Source organism: Stegodyphus dumicola, chromosome 8 (genome assembly GCF_044657685.1).
Source record: "Stegodyphus dumicola isolate Sdum_Otavi_A_Nest chromosome 8, ASM4465768v1".
NCBI classification, from domain to species: Eukaryota; Metazoa; Arthropoda; class Arachnida; order Araneae; family Eresidae; genus Stegodyphus; species Stegodyphus dumicola.
The window spans coordinates 20,869,234-20,888,567 of NC_140775.1; the positions used below are offsets into that span (position 1 = coordinate 20,869,234).

General features: G+C 31.2%; 1 protein-coding gene across 3 annotated transcripts; it reads right to left on the bottom strand.

Annotated features, from left to right (window-relative positions):
* Positions 1-842: 842 nt before the first annotated feature.
* Positions 843-18,710, bottom strand: LOC118189429 (tRNA (guanine(37)-N(1))-methyltransferase). Of its 3 annotated transcripts, none has more exons than XM_035360020.2 (3): positions 18,561-18,710; positions 9,019-9,329; positions 843-2,219 (listed from the first exon to the last, which is right to left on the bottom strand). In XM_035360020.2, the coding sequence occupies exons 2-3, from the start codon at positions 9,046-9,048 to the stop codon at positions 855-857; spliced, it is 1,395 nt and encodes a 464-aa protein (XP_035215911.1). In that variant the 5' UTR covers positions 9,049-9,329; positions 18,561-18,710; the 3' UTR covers positions 843-854. The 3 variants fall into 3 exon arrangements, with proteins under 3 accessions (XP_035215911.1, XP_035215912.1, XP_035215913.1); XM_035360021.2 differs by having other exon boundaries at positions 18,583-18,697; XM_035360022.2 differs by lacking the exon at positions 9,019-9,329 and having other exon boundaries at positions 18,561-18,681.
* Between the last annotated feature and the right edge of the window lie 624 nt (positions 18,711-19,334).

Below are 19,334 nucleotides of genomic sequence, written 5' to 3' on the forward strand. Positions count from 1 at the left end.
GGTATTTATCTTTACTTTTTATATCCTTGTTGTTTAAATTATAAAAGATGTTAAAAAATAATCTACGTATATACAGTATGTATTTTTTTAATCTTAAAAATGAAGGAGAAAGGATGATTTTTCTAGCAATGCAAGGAATAAACAGACTGAGAACCACCGTTTTAGATTATCTTCGGAGATTCAGCAACTAATTTTAATTAATTGTTTATCAATCAATAAAAAGGTCAACCATAGCCTCTTCTTCCCTTCCTAATATAAAATTCAGTATCAAAATATTTTACTTGTAACTCTAAAATAAAAAAAAGAATAAACATTTTAAAATTTCTTTTTGCAGCATTAGGATATTCAGGTTCCTTTTAAAGTAAAAAACCGTACACTTTCCAGTTCAAACAAGTTGAAAATTGTTCTTTTAATAAGTCACTGAAATTATGTAACATTTGTCTACTATTACCAAATTAAAAAAATATTACTATTTTTTTTTTAAATATTTATCATTGTTATCATCATCACCTCCCTCTCTCTTTCCTTTTAATACAAAGAAAGTAAAAGCAATGATAAGAATGATCCTCTACAACCAATAATTTTAAGTTTTCTTTTTAATACACTGAAATAGATACCATTAATCATTATACTCAGTAACTTTTCCAAAATAAAGACTGCACTCAAAAAGTTTCAGCTATTTAAATTTTACTCTTATGAAAACTTTAGTATTTAACAGTATTCTTATACATGTATAACAGCAAAGAAATATTATAATTATCTAGTAAAGAACACTAACATGTGCTATTACTTTTAACTTAAATAAATAAAACCATAAAAACACAGAAAATAACGCAGAAAAATTAAATAAAAAATTACACTTTAATTTTCTTTGTTACAGGTTCAGAACAATCAATTTCATTTGAATAAAACAAAACTGATTCTGGAATTGCATAAGCAATTCTCATCATCTTTTTGTTTGGAGCAACAACTCTAACAGGAGTCACTTCTAGATGTTTTTGAAAATCATTAGCAAAATAATTTTGTAAAACATCAGTAACTTTTTCATCCTTTTTCAAAAAGAAATAACAGTAGATAATTGGCATTTTGATGTCTTTCAATTCATGTCTACTAAGAAGACCTTTAAACGTTTTTAAAAATTCCAAAGCACAAGCAGGAAGATTCATTATAATATGCACAGAAATGCTATTTAACTCAGTCCAGTGTTTAATGAGATAATCTTTAATGACAGTTTTAATAAAATGATGTCCATCTAAATTATACGCTTTAAGGGAGGACTCCACTTTATTTAGCTTAGCATTATGGCACAACCAATGAAAAGAATCAGGGTTTAAGTCATTTGCATAAACAAGGCATCTCTTTTTAGCTAAAGGAATTGCAAATGGGCCGACACCTGCAAATACATCAAACACCACATCACCAGAATTCGCCTTTTTCACAATTTCTTCATGTTCATGAACCAAACGAGGATTCCAAAATACTTTAGAAAAATCAAAAGTATACCTAAATCCATTTTCTTTTACAGTAACTTCATAATTTGGTTCTCCAGCTAGCAACTCCATATGAAAATTACGAAACTCATTTTCAATTACTTGAGCTTTGTTAACAACTGTCTTAATATTTGAAAATTTATCCAGAAAAACTTGCCCAATGAGATATTTATAATCTAGTAGTTCAGGTTTCAAATTTAAGTGGATAATATGGCCAACTATACTAAAACCAGAAACATTACCAGTTGTATGAGCAGGTAATACAGCTTTAAAAATATTTTCAGGAGTCCAGTTTTCATAGCCCAACTGTATGCTTGTCCAAGAAACATTAAATGGCAAATCTTTTAATGTTTGTTCAAGATGAGCCATTTTTTCATTAAATAATCCAGGATGGAGAAATATTTTTCTCTGATTTCCTTCTTCTTGAACAGGTTGCAAATTTCGCATTTTTAAGAGATATGGTTTTAAAACTTTAAGAGCTAGCTTCATTTTTTCAACTGAAATAAAAAGAGTTGGAATTTGAATTTCTTTTTGAAAAGCATCACGGTCTAATATTGTCATTCCATGCACTTTAACTGGTGGAGCCAGAACATCAATAGGATTTGATTTAACAGAACTCATGCTTAAAAATGAAGTATTAAATTCCCAAACCAAAGTTTTAGTAATCAACCTAGAACAGCTAAAATCCCAGTTATATGCTTTCCTCAAATGCACAGCACATTTAGAAATCTGAAAAAAAAGTAAGATAATTTCTTTAATTATACAATGAACATTTTACATGCCCAACATTCACCTATACACAACAGAAACAAAATTAAGCTATGTAATAAAAATATTTTAATCAAATAATACTTAGGTATGCCATTTTCCAAATAAAATTAAAACACCTGAAAATATGCAATATAAAAAATAAAAATATAAGCACATTATGAATAAAACACTTATCAATTTTATAATCTATAGTTAGGAATAAATACAGATTTTCAAATTAAATAGTTACATATTAAATATATGTTATCCTCAACTGAAATATTTTTTTGAGTAAATTACATACAGTACAAAGTCTTTAATCTGGACTCGTCGGAACTTCGCCGATTCCGAATTAGGGGTTTTTATGGATTATAGATCATCAATTTAAATCTGGTAAGATGGCATGCAGAAATTATAAAATTAAAAATATGAAACCATAATTTATGAAATAAAGAGCAAGTATGATCTAAAAGGTATCAAAATTTACAAAAAAAAAAAAAAAAAAAAAAAAAAAAAAAAAAAAAAGCAGCAGCTTAATATTTATTTGTTTACTTTATTAAACATTTCTTTCAATGTAAGTTTTTTAAGTTGCTTCGTTTTTTGTGCTAATACTTTCTCTTTAATTCTATAAACAGACATAATTTCTTGTTCAGTTCCACTGCTCAAGTCCTGTAATTGCTGTGTCGAGAATACCGATTAACTTGTCAATCAAAATTTTTTCATTTTCAATAACCTCTCTGTCACTTTCTTTACTAACGGAAGCGGTACATTGAAACATGCTTTCACTTTGTAGATCCTTTGGCAGCTCCAGAATCGGAAATAAAGAGCAAGTATGATCTAAAACGTATCAAAATTTACAAAAAAAAAAAAAAAAAAAAAAAAGTAACTTGTCAATCCTTTGGCAGCTCCAGAATCGGAAACTCTTTTTGACATACCCGAAAGTTCAAGCTTACGTTTTATAAAATTGCTCTAATAGTCTGCAAAAAATAATAAGCCGGATCCAATTATATGATTGAGAAACAACGCAACCTGCAACATTAACTGAAATAGATAATTAGATAATTTTAGCCTATTTTATACCGCCCATTATACATTAAACACACACGCATACGCAGAAAGTTTGTAGCTTTGAGGTCCGGATTAAAGACTTTGTACTGTATTATCCCATCAATGCAAAACTGTCAGCAAACAGTGCAATCTAGTGTTAGTTATGGATAAGCATGATATAAGAACATGCTCATAACATCTGTGCTTTCGTTTGGTGTAAACCTGATTGATTCTCGATAAGTCTTTTTTTTTTTTTTTTTTTTTTTTTTTTTTTTTTTTTTTATGAATAAGGATATAAATTAACTATTATTACTGATACTTTTTCCTTGTATTTTGACAAAAATGATCCAGATTTGGAACCTGCCTTCTACAGAAAAACAAGCAATAGATTATTCTGAAAGCTTTGGGATCTACTACCCCCCCCCCCCACACAAAAGTATATTAATAATATAGTGAGCTCAATACGGGCAACAGAACAGGAATAAACTGGAACAATTACCGATGGGAAGTTTGTACTTCCCTTAATTCTAAACAGAACCTGCAGATAAGAACAAATGTTTTTAACTTATTCAGAACAAGTTTTTAACTTATTCTAAACAGAACTTCCAGTTAAATTTTAGGATCTAATAAAAATTATGAAAATCAATGAAAGTCTTATTACAAAGCAAAAAAAAAAAAAAAAAAAAGAAAGAAAGCATGTCAAATACTGATTGTTTATTAAATAAAGAAGTGTCAAATCCTTTAGAATTCCATAGGAACAACTGGCACAACTTTGGAAGGCTCTTTGTCAACTTTTATAACCTGATGGTAATTAACTTTCATGGCTAATGGAATAATCCATAAACACCCTTGTTTCATTCCACATTATTTATACTATTTATCAATTTACATAACTGCTTCGTAAAGTGTGCATCACAACCCCTTGGAGCATGCAGACATTTTAGCAAAATTAAAAACTTCTGCACCAATGATGTTCAAAATTTACCTAAAAACTAGTTTGGCAATGCTACACATATATGTGTATGCCTGTGAGTTTGTGATGGTGAAAGAGCACTTGTATGACCTTTGACTGCTCCCCAAACCTCCTGATTATCATTCCAAAACAGGAATGTCTGTAGTTGGCTCCATATGAGTAAAATTTTTCACCTAATTTTGCCCTCTTTATTTCTACTGCCAGCAAGTGATGGTAAACCTACTTTCTCACCAACATTCCTTTTGAATTAGTACATCTAGTGTTTGTTTGTTTTGTAAGAAGAAAATTTTCTTTTTAAAAATCTTTAGCTCTTTTCACTAGCTATTTTTTGCAATAGACTTTTTTTTTAATGAGAAAAAGTTCTTTCTAGAACTATTAATATATTTATTGTTTGCCTGCTTTATGGGGAGGAAGAAGCATATTTTTATTACATTATTTTACTTGTATCATAATTTATTCTTGTTTTGTAATGAAATTATTCCAAGCACTCTGTAAATTTATACAGTCAAAAGTCGTTAATTCGGACACCCATAATCCAGAATGATCTATAATCCGGACCTCAAAGCTACAAACTTTCTGAACATGCGTCGCGTTGACGAATGCGCGTAAGACCTTTATGGCTGCGAATATGTGTGTGTGCGTGCACAAAATACGTTTACGAATGCGCGTTTAATGTATAACGGATGGTATAAGCTAAAAATTATCTAATTCAGTTAATGTTGCAGATTGCGTTGTTCCTTAATCTTCGAATTGGATCCGGCTTATTATTTTTTGCAGACTGTTAAAGCAATTTTATAAAAGTAAGCTTGAACTTTCGATTATGTCAAATAGAATTTCTGATATATATTTACTAATATGTAAAGGATCTACAAAGTGAAAGTATGTTTTGAAGTCCATTAAACAAAAAGTGGAATTGCTGCAAAAAGTGGATAAAGGCATATCCTTTGTTTATCTAACCATTCCAAAATCTGTTTATAAATTTCACGCTGCTGTGAGGCAGAGGGGGGGGGGGACGCTTTGGCGTGCAATGAATTGGAAGTTGATCTGTCAGCACTATCCTTATCTTCAGGGCAGATGTTTTTATTTTATTTGGCTTATAATTCCTTACTAAATGTAATATTTCATCTCGATGTACTCCGTCTTTGATATGATTTAAATCAAATTCCTCGTCATTATAATTCGCTTCCGATAACGAAGAAAGTGACACAGAGGTTATTGAAAACGAAAAACTTTCGATTGACAAATTAGTTGGTATTCTCGACACAGCAATTATAGGACTTGAACAGCAGAACTTCGTAACTGAACAAGAAATTATGTCTGTTTATAGAATTAAAGAGAAAGTATTATCACATAAAAAACGAAGCAACTTAAACAACTTACATTGAAAGAAATGTTTAATAAAGTAAACAAATAAATATTTAGCTTTTTTTTTTTTTTTTTTTTTTTTTTTGTAAATTTTGATACCCTTTAGATCATAATTTTTCTTTATTTCATAAATTGCGGTTTTATATTTTTAATTTTATAATTTCTGCATGCCATCTTACCAGATTTAAACTGATTATCTATAATGCGGAAAAATCGATAATCCGGAATCGGCGAAGTCCCGACGAGTCCGCATTAACCACTTTTGACTGTATCAAGTTAAGATATAATATTCAATCAAACATATAATTTTATATATTCCTGCATTGTGTCAATTTATACAAAACTGTACATAAATTCTATAATTTGTCGATTATGTCTTTGAAACCAAATAATTTTCTACATTTAGTCATAAATTCTTGGAACCTGATTACTGGTCAGGCCTAGCCTATGGCTCCCAAATCATGTTAGTATAACTCTTTGTTTCCTTTTCAATCAAAGAAAATATGGTACTGTTCGGTTTAGAGGGCCGTAAAAAAATTGCAGCGAAAATGTATGCGCAAAAGCGCCAAATCTAGCAAACGCGCCCATTGAACAGCGCCCCAAATCTAGCGTATGCATTGATTTCAGATTGCGTAAGTTGATATAGTTCTATATTTCTTAAGCCGACATTGAAATACTAATATAATTTTTAAATCCTTTTTTTTATTTTAAATCCTTTTTTGATATCCTATAGATTTAACAATTTGGGAATTGCCCATGACGAAAAGTCGGCAATAAAATTTGAGGTGAAGTGCAGAATCACCCACTGCTTGACGCGTTTTTAAAAATTGCACATACTCGGTATCCATGCGCACATCGACCTATTTTCACTTAAAAAAAATCCTAGGATTGAACAAAAATGGCACTGCGCACACCCTTGACTTTATCTATGTACACATCGACATATTTTCACTTAAAAAGTAAAAGAAATTTACAAAAATCCAATTGTTTTTACCCTTGTAAAAAGAGGCAAACAAATAAGTGAGCGATTCTGCACGTTACCGAGAATGTTTTCAAAGAAAAGGCATCATTCATAATAGAAAATGACGTTTGAACAACCAACGAGATGAAATTATGCTTTAGCGATAAGTCGGTAGCGAAATAGCGATGAAGGCATCCATTCAGTTATGTTTAGCAATTTTTATATAAATTATAATAATGATCTGAAACAGTTATTTACTCTTATGCTTCCATTCAGTCATGTTTAGCCTTTTTCATATAAATTATAATAATAAAAAAGTATGAAATGTAATTAATCTTTCATCTAAATTAAAACATCAATCTTAAATAGTTATTTACTATTATACTTCCTTTCTTGCCGCAATTATTTTTGGTAGCATTGGCATCAACAATAGTTTGGCGATTTTTTACGGCCCTCGAAATCGAATAGTACCGAAAATATTTATGTATGTAAAAACGGTTGCCAAGTAGAAAAGTTTACCATTTACACAAACCAATAATGGCATAAACCATTATAAGAAAAAGCATACCACTTTAGTTTTCTTTAATGAAATAATAGCCTTCCTCATTATTTATTTCAATGGTTCTGCATAATAATTTGAAGTAAATTTTACTATTTACAGTACATATAAAATATTTGCAAGATACTACATTACAGTATTCACTTTGTAACAATGTATGGTACTTTCTAATTAATCCCACTCTCATAAAAAAAAAAAAAAAAACATAAAAAAGTATTCATGAAGCACAGTATGTCACCAAAATAATTACGTGGGAATTCACCATGTTGCTAAAAAGTACATATATGGTAAACCAGGCATATGCCTGTTTTGGCTAGGGCACAGTTCCAAAATTGTACAGATACCAAGTCTACGCAATTCTTTGATGCTTTTTAAAGGAATACAGATTGCTATGTTCATAAGATAACAACAGTACGTAAAAAAAAAAAAAAAAAAAAAAAAAAAAAAAAGATTTTTCAAAAATGGTAAGTGTTCCATTATTAGTATTTTTTTTTTTTTTTCTTTTTTAATTTTATTGATTGATTGCTTTTTTATGAAATTCTTAGTCTGCCACCATTTTGAAAATGAACTTGCCTTTCCCACTTGGAGAAAAATTAGTCAGCAGTGAGTTTACAACTTTTGGTGTGGGTACAGGTAATCAAAAAGTACCCATTTATTAAGCAAATTGCATGTTTCATATTCATCTGATAAATTAAATCTCTTATCTCAAAGCAACTAATTGTTCTTCAGGCTGCCTAAGCAGGCATCAAGCAACTAAACGAAGCAAAAAATTCCTAAAAAATGACTTTTGATACAATATTAACAGTGTAGCTGCTATTGTACGGTCAACTGCTGTCAAGTTGTTTATGAGTAATACATCATTGGAGCATACACTGAAACTATAACAAAAAACAGTAGTAATAATGTTCAAGATATTTCTTGTTAAATTAATATCATACGATGTAAAGATCAAGATAATGCTCAAAGCAAAACTACTATCTGCAAATAAAATATGATTTTGGCTTCCCAATATACTAATTTGTTACATGATCCTGTAAGAACTTTTATGCTCTTTGTTGAGAATAATTCTTTTAATAGCTCATGTCAAAAAAAATCTTTGAAGCACATTTATTTTAAAGCAGGTCTTGGTTTTGCTTATCCTACAGGACCACATAAATTCTTTGCTTTTTGTTATCAAAAACTCAAGATTTTTCAAATGTGACACATTTTTCATTTTTTATATTACATTTCCCCTAAAAATATATTTTACATAGACTAAATACAATTTATCATTGATTAAAATTTCAACCATCAATAGTGAGCGATTTCATGAGAAGTAAGGTTAAATGATTCTAGCAAAAGCAGTCAGAATATGAAGGTTCATATAAAAAACATTACAATATTAATATTTCCAAAATACATATGTTGCATTTTATGCTGTAGGATAATTAATGCATAAATAACTGATTTATATTCATAAGATGGTACGACTGTAAATTACAATCTCATTTATTATTAAAAAGTTTAAACAATAAAATTAAATAATCAGTGCTTATTTTGCTATTATTAGCATAGTAGTAATAAAGTCTTGCAGAATCAATCCTATTTTAAAATATAAATATTTGATTTTTTACTTTATTTTATCAGATTTTGTAAAAAAAAGACCTTAGTTTCCCTTAAAAGTAAATCTCTCATTTTTATTTTGTTACAATGAAATAAATACTTTAGATATATTATAATCATATATATTACCTAGCAAATTTGCATTGCACTTGTATGTAAAGCAATTAAATAAATAAAAAAACAAAACATTTGGAGAGTATGAATATTTTTATAAACTAAACATTTGCTAGAGGAGATAAAAAAAAGAAACTCTACAGAAATAATTATATACCTGGATTAGTTTAGATAAACCAGAGAACATTTGATGAAAATGCAATTTGTCTTCTTCAGATCTGAAATTTATATATTATACAATTCTAGCTGGCAGCAGTTAGTTATTTCAATGTTGAGATGTTTTTGGCAGCAGAAAATATAATTTTTAAAATTATTTATCAGTTCCCTTCAAGAAAAGGCCCTTCCCATTTTCCACTGCATTTCTATGACGACTTGCATTATGATAAATGAAACAAGAACTCGGATAATGCTTGTAAACATCGAAGATAGCAACTCTGTCAAATTAACAATTACTTGATTGTAAAACACCTGTCAAAAAACAGAAAAATTACTTTTAAAATGAAAAATAATTCCAAAGTATTCTTTATATTAACAGTAAAAGAATAAAAAGCTACAAATACGAATTGCATTTATTAGGTAATAAATCATAGTATTACCAAAAAAAAGTTGCCTGCTATGTTGATTCAGTAATTTTTCTTTGTCTCCAATGAATATCTCCAATAAGTTGATATCAGACAGCAAAAACATTTCTGCAACCCACCCCACAACCACCACCTAACAGAGCATTTATAAGAGTTTCGACTTTCAAGATTTTGATATAGTTAGAAATCCCATTACCTATCTTTCTTCCTAACTGCAGGACCAGCAGAGATTTCAAGGAAATTCTTTCTTCTTTAAGCAATGGAAATCAAACTCATTTTGAAAGAACACATTTCTAGGAAAAACTACCTACTGAACTTAATACTGTTTACCAAATTATTACTTATATATATTTGCTTTTTAAATTTTAATTCATTTGATATTAATTAGTTAAATTTTAATTTATTTACAAAAATTCTAAATAGATATTGAAGTTGATTAAAACTTAACCAAAATAAAATGCTTACAGAATAAAAAGATGAAACATTTATATTCAACATCCAACAGCAAAAATTTAAATAAAATTCCACATAATAAAGTAAGGTAAAAATATATTTATGGGTGCCCTTTGGTGAAAATTGGCAATACATGGACACCCAGTTTGTGCAATTCTTTGACTTTTTATTTTGTCTTTTTGTAGCAGCAATTTTTACAACCAAAAAGCACCGTTACACAAAGCCAAAATAACAAGTCAAAGAATTGCACAAACTTGGTATCCATGTACACACAGACTTATTTTTACTTAATAAAACATGCGAGAATTGCACAAACTTGGCATTGTGCACTATCTCGACTTTGTCCATGTACACTTTGATCTATTTTTGCTTAAAAAGTCAAAGGAGCTGCAAATTCTACTCTCGAGCCAAATATAAAAGATGTAATCTTAATAAACTGCATTTTAAATAAAACAATGAAATAACATAAAAAAGGAAATTTATCTTAGCACTACACATAGTAAATATCCACTTAACCTTATTTAGAAATTTCCATGTCTTCAGTCAAACAAAATTCTTTAATAGCATTCAAAAATTTACTAAAATTATGTGAACTAGAATCTGCATACTGGCATCACCACATAAATTCACAAAAATAAAAGTAAAAAATATTCTCCTTAGTATCAGTATCCTTCGACCATAAGCATTTCCTTCATACAAACAGGACACTTTAATGGCTACTGAGTAAACTTTCATTAATACATCAGTCAATTAATACTTTTTTCTCTTTTATTCTAAATCATACAGAAATTCAAATTAATCTAATCACACCAACACACTTACAAATTTTTTCCTATTATTTAAATTCAACGCAATCACGAAACCAATTACGTCATAATAGGTTTTCCATAACATTCTCATTCAGCTACTCAGGTTCCAAAAATGAAACAACAACTTAATCAATAGCATGCTTAAATAACTTTCCACTTTCTAGAATTTCAATAGTAACATTAGATGCATTTAGATAGCCCTCAGTCACTAAGCATAAATAAATATTTGAATTAAGGTTAAAACAATTATAATATTTTAAAGTTTTTAAAAGAATATCCAAAAAGTCCCAAAATTAAAAGATACACATCATTAAAGTGAAAGAGATCAGGAGTATTAAGCAGTATCCAAAAGAGGACTTTGTGCGTGCTTACACAAATACAGTCAAAAGTCGTTAATTCGGACACCCATAATCCGGACCTCAAAGCTACAAACTTTCTGCACATGCGTCGCGTTGACGAATGCGCGTAAGACCTTTACGGCTGCGAATATGTGCGTGTGCGTGCACAAAATACGTTTACGAATGCGCGTTTAATGTATAACGGATGGTATAAGCTAAAAATTATCTAATTCAGCTAATGTTGCAGATTGCGTTGTTCCTTAATCTTCGAATTGGATCCAGCTTATTATTTTTTGCAGACTGTTAGAGCAATTTTATAAAATTAAGCTTGAACTTTCGATTATGTCAAATAGAATTTCCGATATATATTTACTACAAAGCGAAAGTATCTTTTGAAATCCGAAATCTGTTTATCAATTTCACGCTGCTCTGCGGCAGAGGGGGGGGCAGAAACGTCATTATTAGATTATGATAGATTAGAAAGATTATGTCAAATAGAATTTCTGATATATATTTACTAATATGTAATTTGTATCTACAAAGCGAAAGTATGTTTTGAAATCCGAAATCTGTTTATCAATTTCACGCCGCGGATTGGAAGTTGATCTGTCAGCACTATCCTTATCTTCAGGGCAGATGTTTTTATTTTATTTGGTTTATAATTCCGTACTAAGTGTAGTATTTCATTTTGATGTACTCCGTCTTTGATATGATTTAAATCAAGTTCCTCGTCATTATAATTCGCTTCTGATAGTGAAGAAAGTGACCCAGAGGTTATTGAAAACGAAAACATTTCGATTGACAAATTAGTCCGTATTCTCGACACAGCAATTATAGGACTTGAACAGCGGAACTTTGTAACTAAACAAGAAATTATGTCTGTTTAATAGAATTAAAGAGAAAGTATTATCACATGAAACGAAGCAACTTACATTGAAAGAAATGTTTAATAAAGTAAACAAATAAATATTAAGCTTTTTCTTTTTGTAAATTTTGATACCCTTTAGATCATAATTGTTCTTTATTTCATAAATTACGGTTTCATATTTTGAATTTTGTAATTTCTGCATGCCATCTTACCAGATTTAAACTGATGATCTATAATCCGGAATCGCCGAAGTCCCGACGAGTCCGGATTAACGACTTTTGACTGTAGTTCATCTGCCGAGACAATCACTAATGGAGGTTCGGAGTATTTCTGATTACCCCATGTGATACTACTCATCAGCACTGGCACTGGAAATATAGTCTATAACTTCACTTGCAAACTGCTGGCAAAAGTTGAGGAATTTGACATGTATGACCCTTCCCATTTCTGAGCAAGCAGCAGGAATTACTGTTTTCTGCGAGTCAAAGGCAATCCTGGATGGAAACTCCAGGAACACCAACAGAATCCACTTTTGCCTAAATGAGTTTCAAAAGTTAAATAAGGTTTGCATTATTCACTGGCTGTCAGCGTATATCAACATCATACGCAAAGAGAGTGCAGATAAACTGGCAGAGGCTCAAAATCTCAACAATAATAATAATGTAAATATTGCCCTCTCATATACAAATGCCATGGCCAAATACAGATTGAAGGAGCTTTCAGTAACAATAAAGCAACAGCTCCATAACATCACTGGAGATCGAATTATAACTAAAACCACAGAACTGGCCATCACAGAGGATTGAAAATTGACAGACTGGGTAGGAAAACCTACAGGAACTATGATAACTGCCCAGATACAGAACTGACAATTGCACACAATTTTGATTGTCCAGCCATCATTTTTGAATTGTTAAAAGTCAGGGTCTTGTTTAAGAGATCGAACCTCTAAGACGATAATGTTTTGCAGATTGCCAGGGTTGTCATCTTTGCCTATGGCAAAATTTAAATGGGCTTTATAATAGACATGACAACAACAACCACATAAAATTATTGGTCCAGAATACCGCAAATCAACATACTGTGATTCATGACTAAAATATGCAGATTAGAAAATTATTAGAAATTAGCACTACTGATGGATTATATTTTAAGAAATTTTGAATATGAAAGAAATTTAGAAATGCAAAATTTTCTGGTACTTTTCCGTTTCGCCGACGCAAATCTCGCCAACCAGACTTTATTGGCGACAACATACAGTATACACATAAAAAATATTTAAAAAAAAAATGTTAGTTTTAAGAATTCTTTTTTAAAGGCATAAACATTTTAATATCGCTTAAAATTTTATAAAAAACCAATAAATAAAGACAATAAATTTGTAAAAAGACATTAATTTAAGAATTTACTATGCTTTCATGGTTCAGCATCCTGATTCGCCGGTTCATATCACGTGACCCCAAGCGATCTCATGTAAACTACTCTCTACAAAAATCTAATGCTCTCAATAATTATCTACATTAATTTCAAGTTAAATCTTAATTTGGAACACAAGTTTAAATGCAAGAAATATTTCAATTCATACGAATAGCTTACTCAGAAATTATGTAAAACTGCAGTGCTTTACTTCGCTAATGCATTCTCATTAGAATTGATGAATTTAACTCATGACTTTACCTTTTCTATATTTTCGGCTTCGGGTAAGCGCTGTGATTGCATCCTAATTGACTTAATTACCGAAAATGGCCTAGGACATAAAACTGAACTATCTGATAAAAATTCTATGTAATTATATGTCAGTATTGAAAGAAACAATCAATCTGATAAGAAAAAGCTGCGACTTGTTTCGAAAATGAGGCGTAAAAGGTTACCAGCGAGAATATTCTGTTTGGCATCGGTTGCACCATTATTAGCGACTTTATCGCTTGCACCAGCAAAACGGAAATGTACCAATTTTCCTTATCTTAAAGACATCATTTTAATGATTTTACACGCAGCACAATTTCTGGAAAGTTGAAAATAGGCTTTGCAATCTCAAGTTATTATGGAGTTTGGAACTGTGCAGAGTGTTTTCTTCAGGATTTTGGCAATATTTCAAATATATTCCAAATGTACGAGGGCCATCCAGGAAGTAGATTATGTTTCCGTCTGTGTCCGCTAGGGGCGGGGCTAGCGCGGCCATCTTGGGGTCAGAGCGTTGCGCAGCTCAGTCTGCATCTAGCCGTGCTAGTGAGAGGTTCGTGCTGTGCTCCGTTCAGATACTGTGACGGTTTGAAATGTCTGCGTTAATTGAAAATCCCGCGAGCTGCGCTCAGTAATAAGGTTTCTGACTGCAAAAAACCGTAAACCGATAGAAATCTATCGGCAGCTTCGTGAAGTGTATGGGGACAACATTATCACTGAAGGTGGAGTGCGTCAGTGGGTCATAAGATTTCAAAATGGCCGAACCAATGTTCACGACGAAGATCGAAGTGGGAGACCCAGCATAGTGACCGCCGAACTTCTCGAAAAAGTCGATGCTAAAGTCCGTGAAAATCGAAATTTCACAATAACGGAACTGTCTTTGAGTTTTCCACAAATTTCGCGAAGTTTGTTGCACGAAATCATCAGCGAAAAGCTTGGTTACCACAAGTTTTGTGCAAGATGGATTCCAAAAATCTTGACAGAGGACCACAAAAATCAGCGAATGGCTGCAGCGTTGAACTTTTTGGACGCTTACCATAAGGATGGTGACTCTTTACTCGATCGCATCGTTACTGGTGACGAAACATGGGTGAAACATGTGAACTGTGAAACGAAATTGCAATCAATGCAGTGGGGGCACACAAGTTCTCCCCAAAAACCCAAGAAATGCATGCAAACAATGTCAGCAAGGAAGATGATGGCGACTGTTTTTTGGGACAGAAAAGGTGTAATTTTGGTGGACTTCCTGGAAAGAGGCACTACAATAAACTCTCAAAGGTATTGCCAAACTCTCCAAAAACTCAGAAGAGCAATTCAAAACAAGCGCAGAGGAATGTTGAGCTCTAAGATCTTGTTGATTCACGACAACGCCCGGCCCCACACGGCAAATGTCACTCGTAAAGTTCTTGAATCTTTTAAGTGGGAGTTGTTTCCTCATCCGCCGTACAGTCCCGACCTGGCACCGAGCGACTTCCACCTATTCCCAGCAATGAAGAAGTGGCTGGCTATGCAGCGTTTTGATGACGACGCACAGCTGCAAGAAGAGGTAACGAAGTGGTTGAAGGCGCAGGCGGCCAAATTTTTCGACGAAGGAATTTCCAAGCTCGTACATCGCTACGATAAATGCCTTAATTTGTATGGTGACTATGTAGAAAAGTAGTATTTGAGTGTGGCTTTCATCTGTATATAATAAAATTTGTTTACTATACTTTGTTTATTTTTTTATTCCAAAACGTAATCTACTTTCTGGATAGCCCTCGTATTTGTGAACGATTGCCTTCTACTGAGTCATTCCGGAAGTACCTCTTCTTTTTGCAACCAGGAAGATTAGTTGTATTTTTAAACAGCCAACTTCATTCCAAACCTCATTGTCATCATATATTTTGAAAAATGACATTTCAAACCTTATTTGTTATGTATTTTGCTTGATTCTGAGCAAATGATTTTTTTTTTAATATCTTATAAAATATGAAAAATCAAAAGCAGCATTTTTGGCATTCTTGCTTTCTAATTCCCAAAAAGGTAAAAATTCTGTTTAAGGAGAAGAAAAAAAAAATATTGACATGTATGAAGATATGGTGATATGATGTCAGAGCTAAAATGTTTTCACAAAATTTTGTTCAGGCAATTTGAATACTGAAGATGCACCATTTTGTGAAAGGCTAGTTGAAGCTGAAGCAAACTGCTGATGGAAGTAAATTGCCAAATATAGAAATCACTAAGAGATGAAATTTGACAAATGATCATGTGAAAAAACTAAGTTTTGTTTAAAAGCTTGATATATATATAGCTTTCAAGTGCTCTTAGAGAATAAAATTTGCTGTGTCACACTAATATCTATAAATTTTTCTCAGATGCATTAAGAAAAAAATATACATTTCTGATGTGAATCATAACTGTCAATGAGAAATGGATTGTTCACAATAACACTGAAAACAAACAATTATCAAGGAGATGTGATAAACTGACTCATAGCACTCCGAAACACGATACTACTAAAAAAAAAGCAATTATAAAATTAATAAAAGAGCCAAAAGATCATGAGATATCCTCCTTTATCTGTTTAAAAAATGTTTGAAGTTCTTCATAAGGTATTATCTTTAGTTTTTACAAAGAAGCTCCCCATACAGTAATCCTTTTGCCACAAAGATACTGTACTATCTATAGGGCAGGTAAGTGGAAGCAAGATTCTTCAGTGGATCAATCAAGTCCTTTGAAATGTGCATTATTCAGAAAAAGGATAGAAAACAGGCTAAGAGAATCTTCGCTAGGTGATCAGTTTTTTTCACTCAGACACATATTAAACTGAAAATGGAATGGTGTCTTAATTTACTTTATTTTTCAGTATAAACTTTCAGGTTTTCTATATGAAATAAACATAAAAATTAACCCGGCGGAAGTCGCACCAAGAAAAGTTACTAGAGTGGGCGCGTGGGGTATCACATACCCCAATGTTTAAAATGTAATAAAAATAGTATTATTTAGTTTGAAAACTTTTTGTTTGTTTGTTTTTTGTTGTGTGTGTATTATAAATAAGTGAATAATAATTGGGTTTCAAAAAATTAATTTCCGAAATAATCTTAGAGTTAAAATTATAATAAATGAAAATAATAAAAAAATAAACATCATGCCTCTAAGTTTCATTGCATCTCTAATACACCATGCTTATTTTATTTCTTCACACTCTGAACGAAATACGTTCATGTGTTCTTGTCACAAAATGTTTTCACATTTTAAACATTGCATTCACATTCTTCTGTGGTTGCGCGAGGGCAAAAAATTTATCACATCTTTCATATTTAGTTGTTTCGAATTTCATGTATTCGTTTCAATTCTTTGTCGAAACTTCTGCTTTTGTTTTGCATGCAGTACGTCAATTTCTTGGAAAAGTATTAATCTCTGATCTTTGTTCAATACTTTTTTTTCATTAATTGTAATGCTAAGTCCTTCAAAAACAGACTTCTGTTTCTGGTTGGTGGATTAGCAGTTGAATGTAATATTATTCAAGCATTTATTACAGCAACATTCAGTGCAGGAAAAAAATTACCATTGGCCACCTCCTTGTTATTCTGGCAATTGAATTCATTTCATCCCCCATATCCACTGCTCCTTTAGTCATATTATTAAAACATATAATTCCTGATGTTTTATTTTCTCCAATATTATCATCTATAGTATGATCGTTATATAATGTTGAAAGCATAAGAACAGTTTTTCTTTTTTTAGAAACATCAGGAATTAATGTTTTATCTTTTTCGAAACCAAAACATTGTAGAAAATATTCTTAGTTTCATCTTCAGTTTCCGAAATGCAATCTTCATCGCTTTCAAATATTTCTAATAAATCTCACATGTGTTGCATCTCCAGTTCATAGGGACTCATTCATTTTACCATAATGCAGTTAGAAAGTTTTAAGAATTTAATGTCAAGTATTTTAAAATCACTTGTGAGTAGAAATATTTACTGTTACACTCTCGAAATAAATTTCTGAACTAAATATTCAGTCAGAAAAACACTTACACGGACAGGCGCGTGGGGTGTGTCATACCCCAGTTCCAACAAAATACCGATAAATCTTTTTCTGAAACACACAGGCAAAGAAAAAGCGGTTCTGAAAGTCAACCACAACTAGAAACTCAGCTATTTTAAACAGAATTTCAGTTTCACAAGTTAGGAATATTCCACTTTTATGTAGGGTTGGGGTATGATAAACCCCAAGCGCTTTCCCGCGGGTTAAGTGTGAATTATCATATGAAATAGACACAAAAACTCTCGGAGACATTTTGACTTAATCTTCCAGTTGTCAGAAAAGGGGTCAAAGACCGGCATTTAAACAGTAAGAAGGTAAATTATAACAAGATAATAAATAAAGCTATAGCAGAATACACATAACATTTCATAAAAAAAGACACAGTATACATTGCATATTACAGAAGCAATAAGGAAAACAATACACAAAACAAAATAAATATACAGCGAAACCGCGTTTTAATGAAGTACCGTATTGGTTAATACGAAATAGATTTCTTCATACTATTCCCATTCAAAAGCTTTCGATCTTTATGAAGATTTCTGTGGTCCGAGTCTGTAAAGCTGAAGGTTCTTTGCAATACATTGCACAGTGTAAACGAATACATAAAACGAATACATAAAACGAACGACATTTGACTGATATAGCTTGGGAACCTGTTATTTTTTAAAATAAAACATTTCCATATCCTATAGAGCACACCATAAAAAAGGTGATACGTAAAAAGGTATCAACTATATGAATTATTTTAATGAAAATCCTATTGTACTGAGGAACTTGTATTACAAAAGTCCAAGATCATTTACAACATCGTAATTATTTTCTTCCATGTTTAGTTTACAAGATACAATCGTATAACAATGAATCTTCTTTCAGCACAAAATATTTAATGAATATAAAAAATTCCTTTACAAAATCACGTTTTCATGCTACTTACAGAATAACACTAGGTTAATTACTTCATAAGCACTTTAAAAGTTTTCGTCAAACTCCATATAAACAAAACATTTCCCACGTTTTCAGAGAGGGTTGCCAAATGTTCCAGACAGACAGACAGACAAAGTAGACAGATGTCTTGTTTTGCACCCGCTATGTCTTTCTGCACCGATGGGCGAAAAATCAAGCATAGGTGCGAAGGAAAGGTATATAGAAAGAGGGGCAATTTCGTATTTGAGGAGAGTAAAAAGAAACTTCGTACATTTTTTACGAGTTCAAAAGGCCAGAAAGAAAAGATGGGACAAAATAAAATTTAAAATAAATGGCCCAGAAATAATAGAGGAAAAAAAAAAAAAAAAGAAAGGGGCTAAAGAAAGAAAAGGAAAAGAAGTAGAAAATATCCTAAAATACGATTGTGTCCATGAGTGTAGTTAAGGAGTTCATCTGCAAAAATTAGTGTCTTTAAGAAGCAAACTTTAGCTAAGTTTAATTAAAAAAAAAATAATAAATGAATGAATTCCTACATGGTAATGTGTATGCCCTAATCTTGAGACCTAACTAGAAAAGACATATATCATCACAGAGATGTACATAATATTTTAACTAAAGTAACAATAACTATTGCCGTTCCCAAAAAATTCATGTATATTTCAGAAAAACAGTAATTGACAAAATCATAAATCCATACACAGTGTGAGAGCATATCAACAAAAATAAATTATACAGTTTATTTTTCTTAAATATTAGTTAAATATAAAATTAATTTATTAATTTA